We start from the raw sequence: 19,193 nt of genomic DNA, 5'->3' as shown, positions 1-19,193 counted from the left end.
TGCAAAGAAGAAGGCCCAACGCAGGAAGATATTCCACTTCCAATGCGGGTGTTCGTTATTCTACGTCAACGGATGTATCGAACCACATACATTTGAGAGAGAGGACGCTGTCAGGGGTCTTTTACGACACTTTGATGAACCCGATGTGGTTCAAAGCAATAGACCTCTCCAGACCGGGCAATGAGGGGGTCTACAAGATATGATGCCTATTCAACTACAACCTCCGGAAAGCATTGGGAATCCGGACGTTTACAGCGACAATGTATACGTGGCTGACAGCCCCTGGTCGCAGAAGCCTGCCGGAGACTGTATTTACCCAGCTTATTGCACGCAGGATGAGGACCAAATTATCCAGCTTTGGGATTATTAGCCCTGTAAACTATTGTCTCGCACTGACCATTGTACTCGACGAGCTTTCATATTATGTAAAAAATTGGCGATGGGACAATATTTATGTAAATTTTTATGATTAAATAAAAATGCAGTTTTATTGAATTTATGCGTCTTAATAAATTCCATTTCTGAGCAGGTTTAAGCTGGGTAAATGGGCTGTAATTGGTAAACAAACTAACGGCCCAATTACAACAATGAGGCCCATTTAATGTTTATTAGTTATTTTAAAATAGGCCCAGACATATGGTACATCACGGGATTGTCGAGATAATTTATTACAAATATAGGAATGTGGATATTAAAACAGTTACATAACACACATAAACTCTTGTACACCATCAGAAATGCAAGCTGAGCTACAGGCCACAGTGTCCGTTTAATTCCACCGGCCGTGTCGAAGTCGAAATACGAGACACACGGCTACGAGCGAATGATCAATTACAGGCCCACTTTACGTTTCCAGTTACATGCCCAGTAGACATAACATATTTTGTAAACGCCTATGCGGCCGCAGATAAAAAAGGATGTCCATGGACAGGGTCCTACAAATTGCTTCAAACAAACATCAACGATGATGTGAAATATTGCAAAATGAAAGCCACATTGGCTTTCCAAACATCATCGTTCCCAGAGGAAATAACTTATCGGCCGCCATTAATAACTGTTTTGTCCAAGGTATTCAACAACAGCCACGTGGATATTTGGCACGTGGTGCGCAAAGTGACGAAGGCAAGACTAACACGCAGCAATTCCGAATCACATTTTCGGTCCACAAAGACATTGTCAACACCGATGGGCCAATACGGTTCGTCGGCCCAAAGAATAATGGCGGCACGAATGTCAGCAAGTTCAATGCGGGATGGGCCTGAATCATTCAGTCGGCGCGACATAATTTTGCCGACCCACGGCCCATCATTAATCAACACTGGCCCAAATAATCAGCCTAGCGGCCCAGCTGACATAGGCCCATCAGTAAGCGAGGCCGGATCCAATAACTCAGAATCATCAAGACTCACTACAGACGAGGTGTCCAAATTAATAGGAGAAGCTGTAAAAGCTGCTGTGGAAGGATCCACATCATCCCAGAAAACAAATGTACAACGGAGACAATTATAAAATATTTGTAATAAATTATTTTATTAATAACAATATTTCAATCGACAATTCAAATGCGCTCTTACAATCGATTTTGTGCGACATTCCCACACAAAATAACAAATAATTGCGTTTTTTACAATATTATTGTACGCGCCGCTAAATTGACCTAAACTATCTCGGAATTCGGATACAACATTATTTCCGAACTTGATATATGTTTTAACGCCTTGACGGCTAACAATTAGATATTCATTTGATTGCGGCGGCATTACAACGGGAACACGCCGCAATACAACAAAACGATCAATTTCAGTGCCCCTAACCATACAGCCAGTTCATGGGTCACCACTGGACCACAAGAAAACATCTTCAAACTTGGGTGTATACGCAGGATTAGGAAACTGGTCCAACACAACGACAAATTCACATTGGCCATTGTCAAGCATACCAGATGGATCAACATGTCTGGGCCGTACACCATATGTCTGGGCCGCCCAAACATATATCAAGCTCGGAAATAATGTTGTATCCAAATATTAACTGTTTATGTTGACCCATATCACGGTCAACACATTACGTCTATAAAATAACATCGACGTGAAGTTTTATTAGTCAGTTTCCTGAACGTCGATTATGGCGACTACTTTCCGATTTTCACAACGGCGTCCATATACTGCGCGAACTAAATTAAATTTTAGTCGCCGTTGGACAACATCCAGCAAATCTGGTGTTTCCGGACGAAGTTATTTTAAATTTCAGAAACATGGTTTGTACAAAAAAAAACGATTCACGTCTAAATCGTTGTGTGATTCCATCTGGAGGATTGACGATTTTCTCCCGTATGATGAGCCTCATTTTTTCCATTTTGATTTGCCGGAAGTGGGTACTGAAAGGAATGAACGACAATCCCGAAAATTAAAGTTGTTAGGACTCTATATCCAGGGTGTAGTTTTACGTCAGACTGGTGGTCTGTCCGAACTTGCTGCTGATACGCCTGGACTGGAAAGTGACATGCGTGATGCCCCTACTCAGGCTATGGAACAAACGGCGGACATTGATCCATCTGGTATGCTTGACAATGGCCAATGTGAATTTGTCGTTGTGTTGGACCGGTTTCCTAATCCTGCGTATACGCCCAAGTTTGAAGATGTTTTCCTGTGGTCCAGTGGTGACCCACGAACTGGCTGTATGGTTAGGGGCACTGAAATTGATCGTTTTGTTGTATTGCGGCGTGTTCCCGTTGTAATGTTGCCGCAATCAAATGAATATCCAATTGTTAGCCGTCAAGGCGTTAAAACATATATCAAGCTCGGAAATAATGTTGTATCCGAATTCCGAGATAGTTTAGGTCAATTTAGCGGCGCGTACAATAATATTGTAAAAAACGCAATTATTTGTTATTTTGTGTGGGAATGTCACACAAAATCGATTGTAAAAGCGCATTTGAATTGTCGATTGAAATATTGTTATTAATAAAATAATTTATTACAAATATTTTATAATTGTCTCCGTTGTAAATTTGTTTTCTGGGATGATGTGGATCCTTCCACAGCGGCTTTTACAACTTCTCCTATTAATTTGGACACCTCGTCTGTAGTGAGTCTTGATGATTCTGATCCAATAACTCAGAATCCGGCCTCGCTTACTGATTGGCCTATGTCAGCTGGGCCGCTAGGCTGATTATTTGGGCCAGTGTTGATTAATGATGGGCCGTGGGTCGGCAAAATTATGTCGCGCCGACTGAATGATTCAGGCCCATCCCGCATTGAACTTGCTGACATTCGTGCCGCCATTATTCTTTGGGCCGACGAACCGTATTGGCCCATCGGTGTTGACAATGTCTTTGTGGACCGAAAATGTGATTCGGAATTGCTGCGTGTTAGTCTTGCCTTCGTCACTTTGCGCTCCACATGCCAAATATCCACGTGGCTGTTGTTGAATACCTTGGACAAAACAGTTATTAACGGCGGCCGATAAGTTATTTCCTCTGGGAACGATGATGTTTGGAAAGCCAATGTGGCTTTCATTTTGCAATATTTCACATCATCGTTGATGTTTGTTTGAAGCAATTTGTAGGACCCTGTCCATGGACATCCTTTTTTATCTGCGGCCGCATAGGCGTTTCCAAAATATGTTATGTCTACTGGGCATGTAACTGGAAACGTAAAGCGGGCTTGTAATTGATCATCCGCTCGTAGCCGTGTGTCTCGTATTTCGACTTCGACACGGCTGGTGGAATTAAACGGACACTGTGGCCTGTAGCTCAGCTTGCATTTCTGATGGTGTACAGGAGTTTATGTGCGTTATGTAACTGTTTTAATATCCACATTCCCATATTTGTAATAAATTATCTCGACAATCCCGTGATGTACCATATGTCTGGGCCTATTTTAAAATAACTAATAAACATTAAATGGGCCTCATTGTTGTAATTGGGCCGTTAGTTTGATTACCAATTACAGCCCATTTACCCAGCTTAAACCTGCTCAGAAATGGAATTTATTAAGACGCATAAATTCAATAAAACTGCATTTTTATTTAATCATAAAAATTTACATAAATATTGTCCCATCGCCAATTTTTTACATAATATGAAAGCTCGTCGAGTACAATGGTCAGTGCGAGACAATAGTTTACATGGCTAATAATCCCAAAGCTGGATAATTTGGTCCTCATCCTGCGTGCAATAAGCTGGGTAAATACAGTCTCCGACAGGCTTCTGCGACCAGGGGCTGTAAGCCACGTATACATTGTCGCTGTAAATGTCCGGATTCCCAATGCTTTCCGGAGGTTGTAGTTGAATAGGCATCGTATCTTGTAGACCCCCTCGTTGCCCGGTCTGGAGAGGTCTATTGCTTTGAACCACATCGGGTTCATCAAAGTGTCGTAAAAGACCCCTGACAGCGTCCTCTCTCTCAAATGTATGTGGTTCGATACATCCGTTGACGTAGAATAACGAACACCCGCATTGGAAGTGGAATATCTTCCTGCGTTGGGCCTTCTTCTTTGCATTACGATGGCTCTTCTTGATTGGCTCTGGCGAACAGGGGCTCGTTGAGTGTGTAGAATTCTGCGTTTCGGATCGTCCACGCTTTGAGCCCGGCGTGTTCATGTTTTTCCAAATACTCTTTGTAGCTGGAGTCTTCTTCGGGGTTGCATAATATAATACTTGGAATCCCGCCCGTTATTATCTTTGGGCGGGCATATTTACAATTTGAAAAAAAGTCCCGTTGCGCTCCAATAAACTCGCGCCAATGTTTCAAATATTGTGGGGCCACATCATCAATTATGTTGTAGAAAGCGTCGTTCTTGTGGTCCCTCAGGTCGATGTGGCCTGAATAATAATTATGTGGTCCCAAAGACCGGGCCCAACATGTTTTCCCAATTCTAGATGGGCCTTCAATTTTAATGCTTTTGGGCCTATGCGGTCTTTGGGCTTCGTCTGTTATTGTCTGCAACCCATTGCTGTATTGCTGCTGGAACGACCCATACTGTGTCTGTAAATGGATGAACATACGACAATGGTGGATTAAATGAAATCCGGTCATAATTTGATGACAATTTGTCATAATTTAACCAGAAACATTTTAGGTCGCCATTTCGTACCACTGCTAGTGCTTCGTCCTTAGTGCCGGCTGCAAGTGCATCCCGGTATATATTGTCTTTGTTATTCTGGTTAGCACAGCGGCTCCTCTCACGGAATTCGCCCCATTCCGTGTAATCCCCGTGTTTGGAGATGTATTCCAGCACATTCTGATGGTTGTATGCTCCCTGTACATTTGGATGGAAATGGCGACTATTTTGATCGTGTGTAACATCGAAGAACCGTTGATCCTGCGTCTGAAAACGGTATGGGAACTGGACAAGAGCATGGAGATGTGGTTGCCCATCCTCATGTAATTCATGTGCAACCCTCACATAATTTGGACCCCTGGTGGTGAACAGCGCTCTAATTTTTTCTAACAATCTCTCTTTAGGAATAGAACACTGGGCATACGTCAGGAAAATGTTCTTGTTTTGGATTCTAAAACGACGTCGCATTGATGCCATAACTCACTCTCGATGACGTCACTTACTCTCTCGGATGACGCAAGCCACTCTCTGAAAACTTTACTGGTGGAAGAGAGTTAGGGAGTGAGTTATATAGGTGCCCAGGAGCGTCCCACTAATATTACCTGGGACGCTCCCCCCCGCGCCACGTGTCGTCCCCCGATTGGTGCTCCCTTCCGCATTTTGAGGCATGTTGTCGGCTAGTGTCACCGCTCCGCGCCCAGATCTGCGGCCAGGATTAAAAATCGAAAAAGGCAAGCGCCGCTCCTAGATCCGCTCTTAGATCTGCGGCCAGGATTAAAAATCTAAAAAGGCAAGCGTAGGCGGGAAATTATATAAGCCAAAATAATTGGGGGATTTTGAATTATTTTGCAAATGGATCTCGGAGATCTAGGCCAATTTCGGCGTTTGATTTTAAAATACGAGCCGGATCTATTGTTGCTGCACTGGTCCTTGCTGGTCGTCGGCGAAAACAACGCCGAAAGTTTAATCCGGCTCATCAACGCCTTACAGCGGCAAGAAGATGCTCTATTCGCCGGTATGAAAGCGGTTTCCGAACTAGAAACCCAAGCGACGTCAGACATATATTCCGTCGCTGATGTCTGCTACATCACCGCGCCTTCACAAAATCAGCCCGTGGGTTCTGCTTCTAGATGTGTAGATAATAAAAAATAATTGTAAATTATTATTCTGTAACTGTTTTATGCGTAATAAAATTTGGGCCTTATCTTTAATGTCCACTTCTTTCATAGTCTGCATGGGCCGCTTACTGATGGGCCTATGTGTATTGGGCCGCGTTGCTTACTGATGGGCCTATCTCTAGTGGGCTGATGTACCATATGTCTGGGCCTATTTTAAAATAACTAATAAACATTAAATGGGCCTCATTGTTGTAATTGGGCCGTTAGTTTGTTTACCAATTACAGCCCATTTACCCAGCTTAAACCTGCTCAGAAATGGAATTTATTAAGACGCATAAATTCAATAAAACTGCATTTTTATTTAATCATAAAAATTTACATAAATATTGTCCCATCACCAATTTTTTACATAATATGAAAGCTCGTCGAGTACAATGGTCAGTGCGAGACAATAGTTTACATGGCTAATAATCCCAAAGCTGGATAATTTGGTCCTCATCCTCCGTGCAATAAGCTGGGTAAATACAGTCTCCGACAGGCTTCTGTGACCAGGGGCTGTCAGCCACGTATACATTGTTGCTGTAAACGTCCGGATTCCCAATGCTTTCCGGGGGTTGTAGTTGAATAGGCATCGTATCTTGTAGACCCCCTCGTTGCCTGGTCTGGAGAGGTCTATTGCTTTGAACCACATCGGGTTCATCAAAGTGTTGTAAAAGACCCCTGACAGCGTCCTCTCTCTCCAATGTATGTGGTTCGATATATCCGTTGACGTGGAATAACGAACACCCGCATTGGAAGTGGAATATCTTCCTGCGTTGGGCCTTCTTCTTTGCATTACGATGGCTCTTCTTGATTGGCTCTGGTTAGAGCAGCGGCTCCTCTCACGGAATTCGCCCCATTCCGTGTAATCCCCGTGTTTGGAGATGTATTCCAGCACATTCTGATGGTTGTATGCTCCCTGTACATTTGGATGGAAATGGCGACTATTTCGATCGTGTGTAACGTCGAAGAACCGTTGATCCTGCGTCTGAAAACGGTATGGGAACTGGACAAGAGCATGGAGATGTGGTTGCCCATCCTCATGTAATTCATGTGCAGCCCTCACATAATTTGGACCCCTGGTGGTGAACAGCGCTCTAATTTTCTCTAACAATCTGGAGGATTGACGATTTTCTCTCGTATGATGAGCCTCATTTTTTCCATTTTGATTTGCCGGAAGTGGGTACTGAAAGGGATGAACGACAATCCCGAAAATTAAAGTTGTTAGGACTCTATATCTAGGGTGTAGTTTTACGTCAGACTGGTGGTCTGTCCGAACTTGCTGCTGATACGCCTGGACTGGAAAGTGACATGCGTGATGCCCCTACTCAGGCTGTGGAACAAACGACGGACATTGATCCATCTGGTATGCTTGACAATGGCCAATGTGAATTTGTCGTTGTGTTGGACCGGTTTCCTAATCCTGCGTATACACCCAAGTTTGAAGATGTTTTCCTGTGGTCCAGTGGTGACCCACGAACTGGCTGTATGTTTAGGGGCACTGAAATTGATCGTTTTGTTGTATTGCGGCGTGTTCCCGTTGTAATGCCGCCGCAATCAAATGAATATCCAATTGTTAGCCGTCAAGGCGTTAAAACATATATCAAGCTCGGAAATAATGTTGTATCCGAATTCCGAGATAGTTTAGGTCAATTTAGCGGCGCGTAGAATAATATTGTAAAAAACGCAATTATTTGTTATTTTGTGTGGGAATGTCGCACAAAATCGATTGTAAGAGCGCATTTGAATTGTCGATTGAAATATTGTTATTAATAAAATAATTTATTACAAATATTTTATAATTGTCTCCGTTGTACATTTTTTTTCTGGGATGATGTGGAGGATTGACGATTGATGTTCAAAATGGGCTGTAATTGTTATGTCTACTTTGACCCTTTTTCGGACCCTCTTGCATCATAGCAGATATGTAATTATGGTGTTTACTTACCAATTCTCATGCATTAGGGTTTGAACAATCGGACACTTATTCGGACCATCTTGCATGATGGCAGATATGTAATTATGGTGTTTACTTACCATTTCTCACGCATTAGGGCTCGAACACTTTGACCCTTTTTTGGACCTTGTTGCATCATAGCAGATATGTAATTATGGTGTTTGTTTTCAATTTCTCATGTATTAGGGTTCGAACAGTCGGACCCTATTTCGTATCCTTTTGCATCATAGCATATATGTACTTATTGTGTTTACCTACCAATTCTCATGCATTAGGGTTCGAACGCTCGGACACTTATTCGGACCCTCTTGGATGATGGCAGATATGTAATTATGATGTTTACTTACCATTTCACATGCACTAGGGCTCGAACACTAGGACCATTATTTAGACCCTCTTGGATGATGGCAAATATATAATTATCATGTTTTCTTTCCATTTCTCATCCATAGGAGTTCGAACACTCGGACACTTATTCGGAACCTCTTGCATTATGGCAGATATGTAATTATGGTGTTAAATTACCATTTGTCACGCATTAGGGTTCGAACACTCGGACACATATTCGGATCCTTTTGCATGATGGCAGATATGTAAATATGATGTCTCCTTACCATTTCTCATGCATTAGGGTTCGAACACTCGGACACTAGTTCGGATCCTCATACATGATGGCAGATACATAATTATGGTGTTTACTTGCCATTTCTCATGCATTAGGGTTCGAACTCTCAGACTTTTATTCGGACCCTCTTCCATCATGGTAGATATGTAATTATGCTGTTTGCTTTTCATTTCTCATGCATTAGGGTTTGAATACTTGAACACTTACTCAGACTCTCTTACATGACGGTAGATATGTAATTACGGTGTTTACTTTCCATTTCTCATGCATTAGGGTTCGAACACTTTGACCCGTTTTTGGACCCTCTTGCAACATAGCAGATATGCAATTATGGTGTTTACTTACCAATTCTCATGCATTAGGGTTTAAACAATCGGACACTTATTCGGACCCTCTTGCATTATGGCAGATATGTAATTATAGTGTTTACTTACCATTTCCCACGCATTAGGGCTCGAACACTTTGTCACTTTTTCGGAACCTGTTGCATCATAGTAGATATATAATTATGGTGTTTACTTACCAATTCTCATGCATTAGGGTTTGAACAATCGGACACTTATTCGGACCCTCTTGCGTGGTGGCAGAAATGTAATTATGGTGTTTACTTACCATTTCTCATGCATTAGGGCTCGAACACTTGGACCATTATTCGGACCCTCTTGGATGATAGCAGATATGTAATTATGATGTTTACTTACCATTTCACATGTATTAGGGCTCGAACACTAGGGCCATTATTCGGACCCTCTTGGATGATGGCAGATATATAATTATGATGTTTACTTTCCATTTCTCATCCATAAGAGTTCGAACACTCGGACACTTATTCGGATCCTCATGCATGATCGCAGATACACAGTTATGGTGTTTACTTGTCATTTGTCATGCATTAGTGTTCGAACTCTCAAACTCTTATTCGGACCCTCTTGCATCATGGTAGATATGTAATTATGCTGTTTACTTACCATTTCTCATGCATTAGGGTTCGAACACTTTGACCCTTTTTCGAACCCTGTTGCATCATAGCAGATATGTAATTATGGTGTTTACTTACCAATTCTCATGCATTAGGGTTTGAACACTTGGACCATTATTCACACTCTCTTGGATGATGGCAGATATGTAATTATGATGTTTACTTACCATTTCACATGCGTTAGGGCTCGAACACTAGGACCATTATTCCGACCCTCTTGGATGATGGCAAAAATATAATTATGATGTTTTCTTTCCATTTCTCATCCATAGGAGTTCGAACACTCGGACTCTTATTCGGAACCTCTTCCATGATGGTAGATATGTAATTATGGTGTTAAATTACCATTTGTCACGCATTAGGGCTCGAACAGTCGGACACATATTCGGATCCTTTTGCATGATGGGAGATATGTAAATATGATGTCTCCTCACCATTTCTCATGCATTAGGGTTCGAACACTCGGACACTTAATTATGGTGTTTACTTGCCATTTCTCATGCATTAGCGTTCGAACTCTTAGACTCTTATTCGGACCCTCTTGCATCATGGAAGATATGTAATTATGTTGTTTGCTTTCCATTTCTCATGCATTAGGGTTTGAATACTCGAACACTAACTCAGACTCTCTTGCATGATGGCAGATATGTTATTACGGTGTTTACTTTCCATTTCTCATGCATCAGAGTTCGAACACTTTCACCCTTTTTCGGACCCTCTTGCTTCATAGCAGCTATGTAATTATGGTGTTTACTTACCAATTCTCATGCATTAGGGTTTAAACAATCGGACACTTATTGGGATTCTCTTGGATGATGGCAGATATGTAATTATGGTGTTTACCTACCATTTCTCATGCATTGGGGCTCGAACACTTTGACCGTTTTTCGAACCCTCTTGCATCATAGCAGATATGTAATTATGGTGTTTACTTACAAATTCTCATGCATTAGGGTTTGAAAAATCGGACGCTTATTCGGACCCTCTTGCATAATGGTAGATATGTAATTATGGTGTTTACTTACCATTTCTCATGCATTAGGGCTCAAACACTTGGACCATTATTCGGACCCTCTTGGATGATGGCAGATATGTAATTATGATGTTTACATTCCATTTCTCTTGCATTAGGGTTTGAACACTCAGACACTTATTCAGACTCTTTTGCATGATGGCACATATGTAATTATGGTGTTTACTTACCTTTTTCATGCATTAGGGTTCGAACACTCTGACATTTATTCGTACCGTCTTGCATCAAGGCAGATATGCAATTACGGTTTTTACTTTCCATTTCTCATGCATTAGGGTTTGAACACTCGGACACTAATTCAGATACTCTTGCATGACGGTAGATATGTAATTATGGTGTTTATTTACCATTTTTCGTGCATTAGGGTTCGAACACTCGAGCACTTTTTCGGGCCTTTTTGCGTCATGGCAGATATGTAATTATGGTGTTTATTTTCCATTTCTCATGCATTAGGGTTTTATCACTCGGCCACTTATTCGGACTCCGTTGCATGATGGCCAGTATGTAATTATGGTGTTCACTTACCATTTCTCATGCATTTGAGTTCGAACACTCAAACACTTATTCGGACGCTCTTCCATGATGGCAGATATGTAAATATGGTTTTTTCTTACCATTTCTCATGTTTTAGGGTTCGAACACTCGGACACTTATTCGGACCCTCTTGCATCATGGCAGAATTTTAATTACGATGTTTATTTTCCACTTCTCATGCATTAGGGTTCGAACACTCGGACCCCTTTTCGGACATTCTTGCATCATAGCAGATATGTAATTATGGTGTTTACTTACCAATTCTCATGCATTAGGGTTCAAATGCTCGGACACTTATTCGGACCCTCTTGGATGATGGCAGATATATAATTATGATGTTTAGTTTCCGTTTCTCATCCATGGGTGTTCAAACACTGGGACCCTTATTCGAACCCTTTTGCATGATGGCAGATATGTAATTATGGTGATTACTTACCATTTCTCACGCATTAGGGTTCGAACACTCGGATACATATTCGGATACTTTTGCATGATGGCAGATATGTAAATCTGATGTTTTCTTACCATTTCTCATGCATTAGGGTTCGAACACTCAGACACTTATTCGGATCCTCATGCGTGATGGCAGATACCTAATTATGGTGTTTACTTACCATTTCCCATGCATTAGGGTTCGAACACTCAGACACTTATTCGGACCCTCTTGCATCATGGCAGATATGTAATTATGCTGTTTACTTTCCATTTCACATGTATTAGAGTTTGAACACTCGGACACTTATTTGGACTCTCTTGCATGATGGCAGAAATGTAATTACGGTGTTTACTTTCCATTTCTCAAGCATTCGGGTTCGAACACTTGGACTCTTTTTCGGACTCTCATGCATCATAGCAGAAATGTAATTGTAGTGTTTACTTACCAATTCTCATGCATTTGGGTTCGAATAGTCGGACACTTATTCAGACCCTCTTGCAAGACGACAGATATGTAATTGTGATTTTTACTTACCATTTCTGATGCATTAGGGCTCGAACACTGGACCAATATTCGGACCCTCTTGGACGATGGTAGATATGTAATTATGCTGTTTATTTACCATTTTTCATGCATTAGGGTTCGAACACTTGGACACTTATTCGGACCCTCTTGCATGATGGCAGATATGTAATTATGATGTTTACTTACCATTGCACATGCATTAGGGCTCGAACACTAGGACCATTATTCGGACCCTCTTGGATGATGGCAGATATGTAATTATGATGTTTACTTTCCATTTCTCTTCCATGGGAGTTCGACCAATCGGACACTTATTCGGAGCCTCTCGTATGATGGCAGATATGTAATTATGGTGTTAGCTTACCATTTGTCACGTATTAGGGTTCGAACACTCGGACACATATTTGGATCCTTTTCATGATGGCAGATATGTAAATATGATGTCTCCTTACCATTTCTCATGCATTAGAGTTCGAACACTTGGACACTTATTCGAATCCTCATGCATGATGGCAGATACATAATTATGGAGTTTACTTGCCATTTCTCATGCATTAGGGTTCGAACTCTCAGACCCATAATCGGACCGTCTTGCATCATAGCAGATATACAATTATGGCGTTTACTTACCAATTCTCATGCATTAGGGTTTGAACAATCGGACACTTATTCAGACCCTCTTGCATGATGGCAGATATGTAATTATAGTGTTCACTTTCCATTTCCCGCGCATTAGGGCTCGAACACTTAGACCGTTTTTCGGACCCTGTTGCATCATAGCAGATATGTTATTATGGTGTTTACTTACCAATTCTCATGCATTAGGGTTTGAACAATCGGACACTTATTCGAACCCTCTTGCGTGGTGGCAGATATGTAATGATGGTGTTTACTTACCATTTCTCATGCATTAGGGCTCAAACCATTGGACCATTATTCGGACCCTCTTGGATGATGGCAGATATGTAATTATGATGTTTACTTACCATTTCACATGCATTAGGGCTCGAACACTAGGTCCATTATTCGGACCCTCTTGGCTGATGGCAGATATATAATTATGATATTTACTTTGCATATCTCATCCATAAGAGTTCGAACACTTGGGCACTTATTCGGAACCTCTTGCATTATGGCAGATATGTAATTATGGTGTTAACTTACCATTTGTCACGCATTAGGGTTCGAACACACGGACACATATTCGGATCCTTTTGCATGATGGCAGATATGTAAATATGATGTCTCCTTACCATTTCTCATGCATTAGGGATCGAACACTCGGACACTTATTCGGACCCTCATGCATGATGGCAGATACATAATTATGGTGTTTACTTGCCATTTCTCATGCATTAGGGTTCGAACTGTCAGACTCTTATTCGGACCCTCTTCCATAATGGCAGATATATAATTATGCTGATTACTTTCCATTTCTCATGCATTAGGGTTTGAATACTCAAACACTTACTCAGACTCTCTTGCATGATGGCAGATATGTAATTACGGTGTTTACTTTCCATTTCTCATGCATTAGGGTTCGAACACTTTCACCCTTTTTCAAACCATCTTGCATCATAGCAGCTATGTAATTATGGTGTTTACTTACCAATTCGCATGCATTAGGGTTTGAACAATCGGACGCTTATTCGGACCCTCTTGCATGATGGCAGATATGTAAATATGGTGTTTGCTTACCATTTCTCATGCATTAGGGCTCAAACACTTGGACCATTATTCGGACCCTCTTGGATGATGGCAAATATGTAATTATGATGTTTACATTCCATTTCTCTTGCATTTGGGTTTGGACACTCGGACACTTATTCGGACTCTCTTGCATGATGGCACATATGTAATTATGGTGTTTACTTATCATTTTTCATGCATTAGGGTTCGAACACTCTGACATTTATTCGGACCGTCTTGCATCATGACAGATATGTAATTATGGTGTTTATTTTTCATTTCTCATGCATTGGGGTTTGAGCACTCGGCCACTTATTCGGACTGTCTTGCAAGATGGCAAGTATGTAATTATGGTGTTTACTTACCATTTATCATGCATTAGGGTTCGAACAGTTGGACACTTATTCGGACGTTCTTACATGATCGGAGATATGTAATTATGGTGTTTACATACCATTTCACAAGCTTTAGGGTTCGGACACTCGAACACTTATTCGGACCCTCTACATGATGGAAGATATGTAATTATGGTTTTTACTTTCTATTTCTCATGCATTAGGGTTTGAACACTCGGACATTAATTCGGACTCTCCTATATGACGGTAGATATGTAATTATGGTGTTTACTTACCATTTTTCATGCATTAGGGTTCGAACACTCGGACACTGATTCGGATCTTTTTGCGTCATGGCAGATATGTAATTATGGTGTTTATTTTCCATTTCTCATACATTAGGGTTTGAGCACTCGGCCACTTATTCGGACTCTTTTGCATGATGGCAAGTATGTCATTATGGTGTTTACTTACAATTTCTCGTGCATCAGGGTTCGAACACTCGGACACTTATTCGGATGCTCTTGCATGATGACAGATATGTAATTATGGTGTTTACATACCATTTCTCATGCTTTACGGTTCGAACACTCAAACACTTATTTGGACCCTCTTGCATCATGGCAGATATGTAATTATGCTGTTTGCTTTCCATTTCTTAGGCATTAGGGTTTGAACACTTGGACACTTATTCGGATTCTCTTGCATGATGGCAGATATGTAATTACGGTGTTTACTTTCTATTTCTCATGCATTAGGGTGAGAACACTTAGACCCTTTTTCGGACCGTCTTGCATCATAGCAGATATGTAATTATGGTGTTTATGTACCAATTCCCATGCGTTAGGGTTCGAACACTTGGACACTTATTCGGACCCTCTTGCATGATGGCAGATATGTAATTATGGTGTTTACTTGCCATTTCACATGCATTAGGGCTCGAACGCTTGCACCATTATTCAGACCCTCTTGGATGATGGCAGATATGTAATTATGATGTTTACTTTCCATTTCTCTTGCATTAGGGTTTGAACACTCTTACACATATTCGGACTGTCTTGCATGATGGCAGATATGTAATTATGGTGTTTACTTACCATTTTTCATGTGTTAGGGTTCGAACACTCTGGCATTTATTAGAGCCCAATTATCTTATTAATATTATATTGGCCTTAGTAGGTTTTGTTGTGAAGTCACTACACTCTCTATCCTCTCTTTTTCACTTCATTTTGGCTGAATTTGGGACTCAAAATAGAGAGAACTGGCTGTAGATTGAGAGAATGAGAGAATTGTGTGATTTTTGGCTCAAGCTTGGGAATTTGAAGATTAAGCTCAAGATTTGGCTAGAACTTGAGTGTTTAAGGCTCCTAGGTGAGTAATTAACCCTTGAATCACGGGTTTTTGTTTGCTATTTGTAAATTCAGAGCTGAATAAGAATAAAGAACATGAATTTAATTGAGTATGATGAAATTGAAATGGTTTTGTTGAATTGAAGGCTAAATTGTGCATGCATGTAAGAAATTGTCTTAAATTTGCATGTTTGAGCTTGAAATACATGGTTCATGTAGAGTTTTGATTAAAGCTCATGATGTAATCACCAATTCTATTATCTAAGTTGAGAATCATCACATGCATGTAAAAATTATAAGGTTGAATGCATGACATTGTTATGTTGGTAATGAGTTTGGTGGAAAATGAGCCATGCATATGTTTGATTCATGAGATTAAGCTCCATGTTAACGTATTCTAGTGTTAGTACAAATATATGTGAGATTGGAGCCATTGTATGCAAGAAAAATTGGTTAAAAGTCGATTTGGAGCTCAAGAACTCATTCTGGAAAACCCAGAATTTTGGTGTCTGCTCGAGCGGGAGGAGGGGGAACTACCGCTCGAGCAGAAAATACGTGCTCCCAGTACTTTTTGCAGACATGGTGTCCGCTCGAGCAGGGAAGTTGGCGCTCGAGCTGGGAGCTATGTAGACGGGCCTTCCGCTCGAGCGGCCGAGTTCACGCTCGAGCGGGGATTTGATGTAACCAGTACTTTTGCAGGCCCTAAGGGTCCGCTCGAGCGGGGAAGTCTACTCTCGAGCGGGGACCTGTTTTCTGAAATTCTAAAAATGCATTCTGTGTTCTGTTTTCCGTTCCCTTTCATTTCTAAGCACTCTTAGGCATACTTTGAGCATTGCAGTTAAATTAAAGAGATAAGAATGAAGCCTAAAGAGGAATGTGTGAATTAAAGAACGGATTGAGTTATTTGTGACCCATATATGTTATGTGATGTGTACGGTCAAGCTCCAGGGCAAATCCACAAGCCAATCACTCTGAGTAATATCTTAACAAAAGATGTTTGAATGTGTTGTTGTCCTATTGCTTACCTCTATGTAAGTCTGTAAGTTCATTAATTTGAGTGGTGGACAATGTCTGATATGAAAGTTTGTAATGGGCCTGAGGCCGTTTTGATAAACATGAATGAATGGGCCAGAGGCCGTTTCGATATGAATGATTGGGCCAAAGGCCAGTTTGACACGAAAGTGTGAATGGGCCAAAGGCCGTTTTGACATAAACGAATGGACTGAAGGTCGTTTTGACACGAACGAACGGACCGAAGGTCGTTTTGAGATAAATGAATGGACCGAAGGTCGTTTTGAGATAAACGAATGGAACGAAGGTCGTTTTGACATAAACGAAAGGACCGAAGGTCGTTTTGACATGAATGAATGGGCCAGAGGCCGTTTTGACACGAATGGATGGGCTAGAGGCCGCTCTGACATAAATGAAAGTATAAATGGGCCGAAGGTCAGCCTGATACGAACCACGGTCACTTGACTTAAATTGTGTATATATATATGTTAAATAGAAGTATGAATTGGGCCCAAGGCCGTTTGGAGTATGTTGTTCTACATATCGTTTGTATGACTTCTTTGTTTGATATTATTCACTGGGCTATCACTCACGCTCATTCATGTGTTTGTAGGTGAGCCAAGAGAGGTCCAAACCCTGCCTCAGTGAAGTTTGTGTGGAACAACAAAGGTTTTCAAGAGTCAGCCCTCGCGTCTCACGAACGAGACACGTCTTCGCCCTTTTGCTATCTTGTGTCATTTTGTCATGTTGGCGAGGACTTTGGTTTACGTTTGTATATAGTTTTTCTTAGTTGACTTAGATTTGAATGATCTTGTATGTACAGAGGTTGTGTTAGTACATATTTTGATGTGAGTTATTAATATGTATTTGTATGATTGTTATGATGTGCCACGTAAGCACAGCTCTATGGACAAAGTTTTAAATTGCTTCCGTTTGGCCCCCATTAACTCTGTTAAAATACGTTTGGTTTGGTTTGAGGCCGTAGGTAATCTCATGATTACTGGTCGGTTACGTCCTTAACCCAACGGGGTGGGTTCGGGTCGTAACACTCTTGCATGATGGCATATATGTAATTATGGTGTTTACTTATCATTTGTCACGCATTAGGGTTCGAACATTCGGATACATATTCGGATCCTTTTGCATGATGGCAGATATGTAAATATGATGTTTTCTTACCGTTTCTCATGCATTAGGGTTCGAACACTAGGACACTTATTCAGATCCTCAAGGGTGATGGCAGATATGTAATTATGGTGTTTACTTACCATTTCTCACGCATTAGGGTTCGAACACCCGGACACTTATTCGGACCCTCTTGCATCATGGCAGATATGTAATTACGTTATGTACTTTCCATTTCTCATGCATTAGGGTTTGAACACTCGGACACTTATTCGGACTCTCTTGCATGATGGCAAATATGTAATTACGGTGTTTACTTTCCATTTCTCATGCATTAGGGTTCGAACACTTGGACTCTTTTTTGGACCCTCTTGCATCATAGCAGATATGTAATTATGGTGCTTACTTACCAATTCTCATGCATTAGGGTTCGAACACTCGGAAACTTATTCGGACGCCCTTGAATGATGGCAGATATGTAATTATGGTGTTTACTTACCATTTCACATGCATTAGGGCTCGAACACTTCGACCATTATTCAGACCCTCTTGGATGATGGCAGATATGTAATTATGATGTTTAGTATCCGTTTCTCTTGCATTAGGGTTTGAACACTCGGACACTTATTCGGACTCTCTTGCATGATGGCAGATATGTAATTATGGTGTTTACTTACCATTTTTCATGCATTAGGGTTTGAACACTCTGACATTTATTCGGCCCGTCTTACATCTTGGCAGATATGTAATTATGGCTTTTACTTTCCATTTCTCATGCATTAGCGTTTGAACACTCGGACATTAATTCGGACGCTCCTGCATAACGGTAGATATGTAATTGTGCTGTTTACTTACGATTTTTCATGCCTTAGGGTTCGAACACTCGGGCACTTATTCAGACCTTTTTGCGTCATGGCAGATATGTAATTATGGTGTTTCTTTTCCATTTCTCAGGCATTAAGGTTTGAGCACTTGGCCACTTATTCGGACTCTCTTGCATGATGGCAAGTACGTAATTATGGTGTTCACTTACCATTTCTCATGCATTAGGATTCGAACACTCGGACACTAATTTGGACGCTATTCCGTGATGGCAGATATGTAATTATGGTGTTTACATTTCTCATGCTTTAGGGTTCGAACACTTGAACACTTATTCGAACCCTCCTACATGATGGCAGATAAGTAAATATGGTTTTTTCTTACCATTTCTCATGCATTAGGGTTCGAACACTGGGACACTTATTCGAACCCTCTTGCATCATGGTAGAATTGTAATTACGGTGTTTATTTTCCATTTCTCATGCATTAGGGTTTGAACACTCGGACCCTTTTTCGGACCCTCTTGCACCATAGCAGATATGTAATTATGCT

At 41.1% G+C, this 19,193-nt stretch overlaps 1 protein-coding gene across 1 annotated transcript; it reads right to left on the bottom strand.

The window, feature by feature from the left end:
* Nucleotides 1-4,911: 4,911 nt before the first annotated feature.
* LOC145820832 (uncharacterized) lies at nucleotides 4,912-5,541 on the bottom strand. Its single transcript, XM_082917375.1, has one exon. The coding sequence runs from the start codon at nucleotides 5,539-5,541 to the stop codon at nucleotides 4,912-4,914; it is 630 nt and encodes a 209-aa protein (XP_082773501.1).
* Between the last annotated feature and the right edge of the window lie 13,652 nt (nucleotides 5,542-19,193).

Source organism: Camellia sinensis, chromosome 3, assembly GCF_055761805.1.
Source record: "Camellia sinensis isolate YWXY chromosome 3, ASM5576180v1, whole genome shotgun sequence".
In the NCBI taxonomy this organism is placed as follows: Eukaryota; Viridiplantae; Streptophyta; class Magnoliopsida; order Ericales; family Theaceae; genus Camellia; species Camellia sinensis.
Note: the sequence above shows the minus strand (reverse complement) of the source record. Positions and strands in the feature narration are given on the sequence as shown.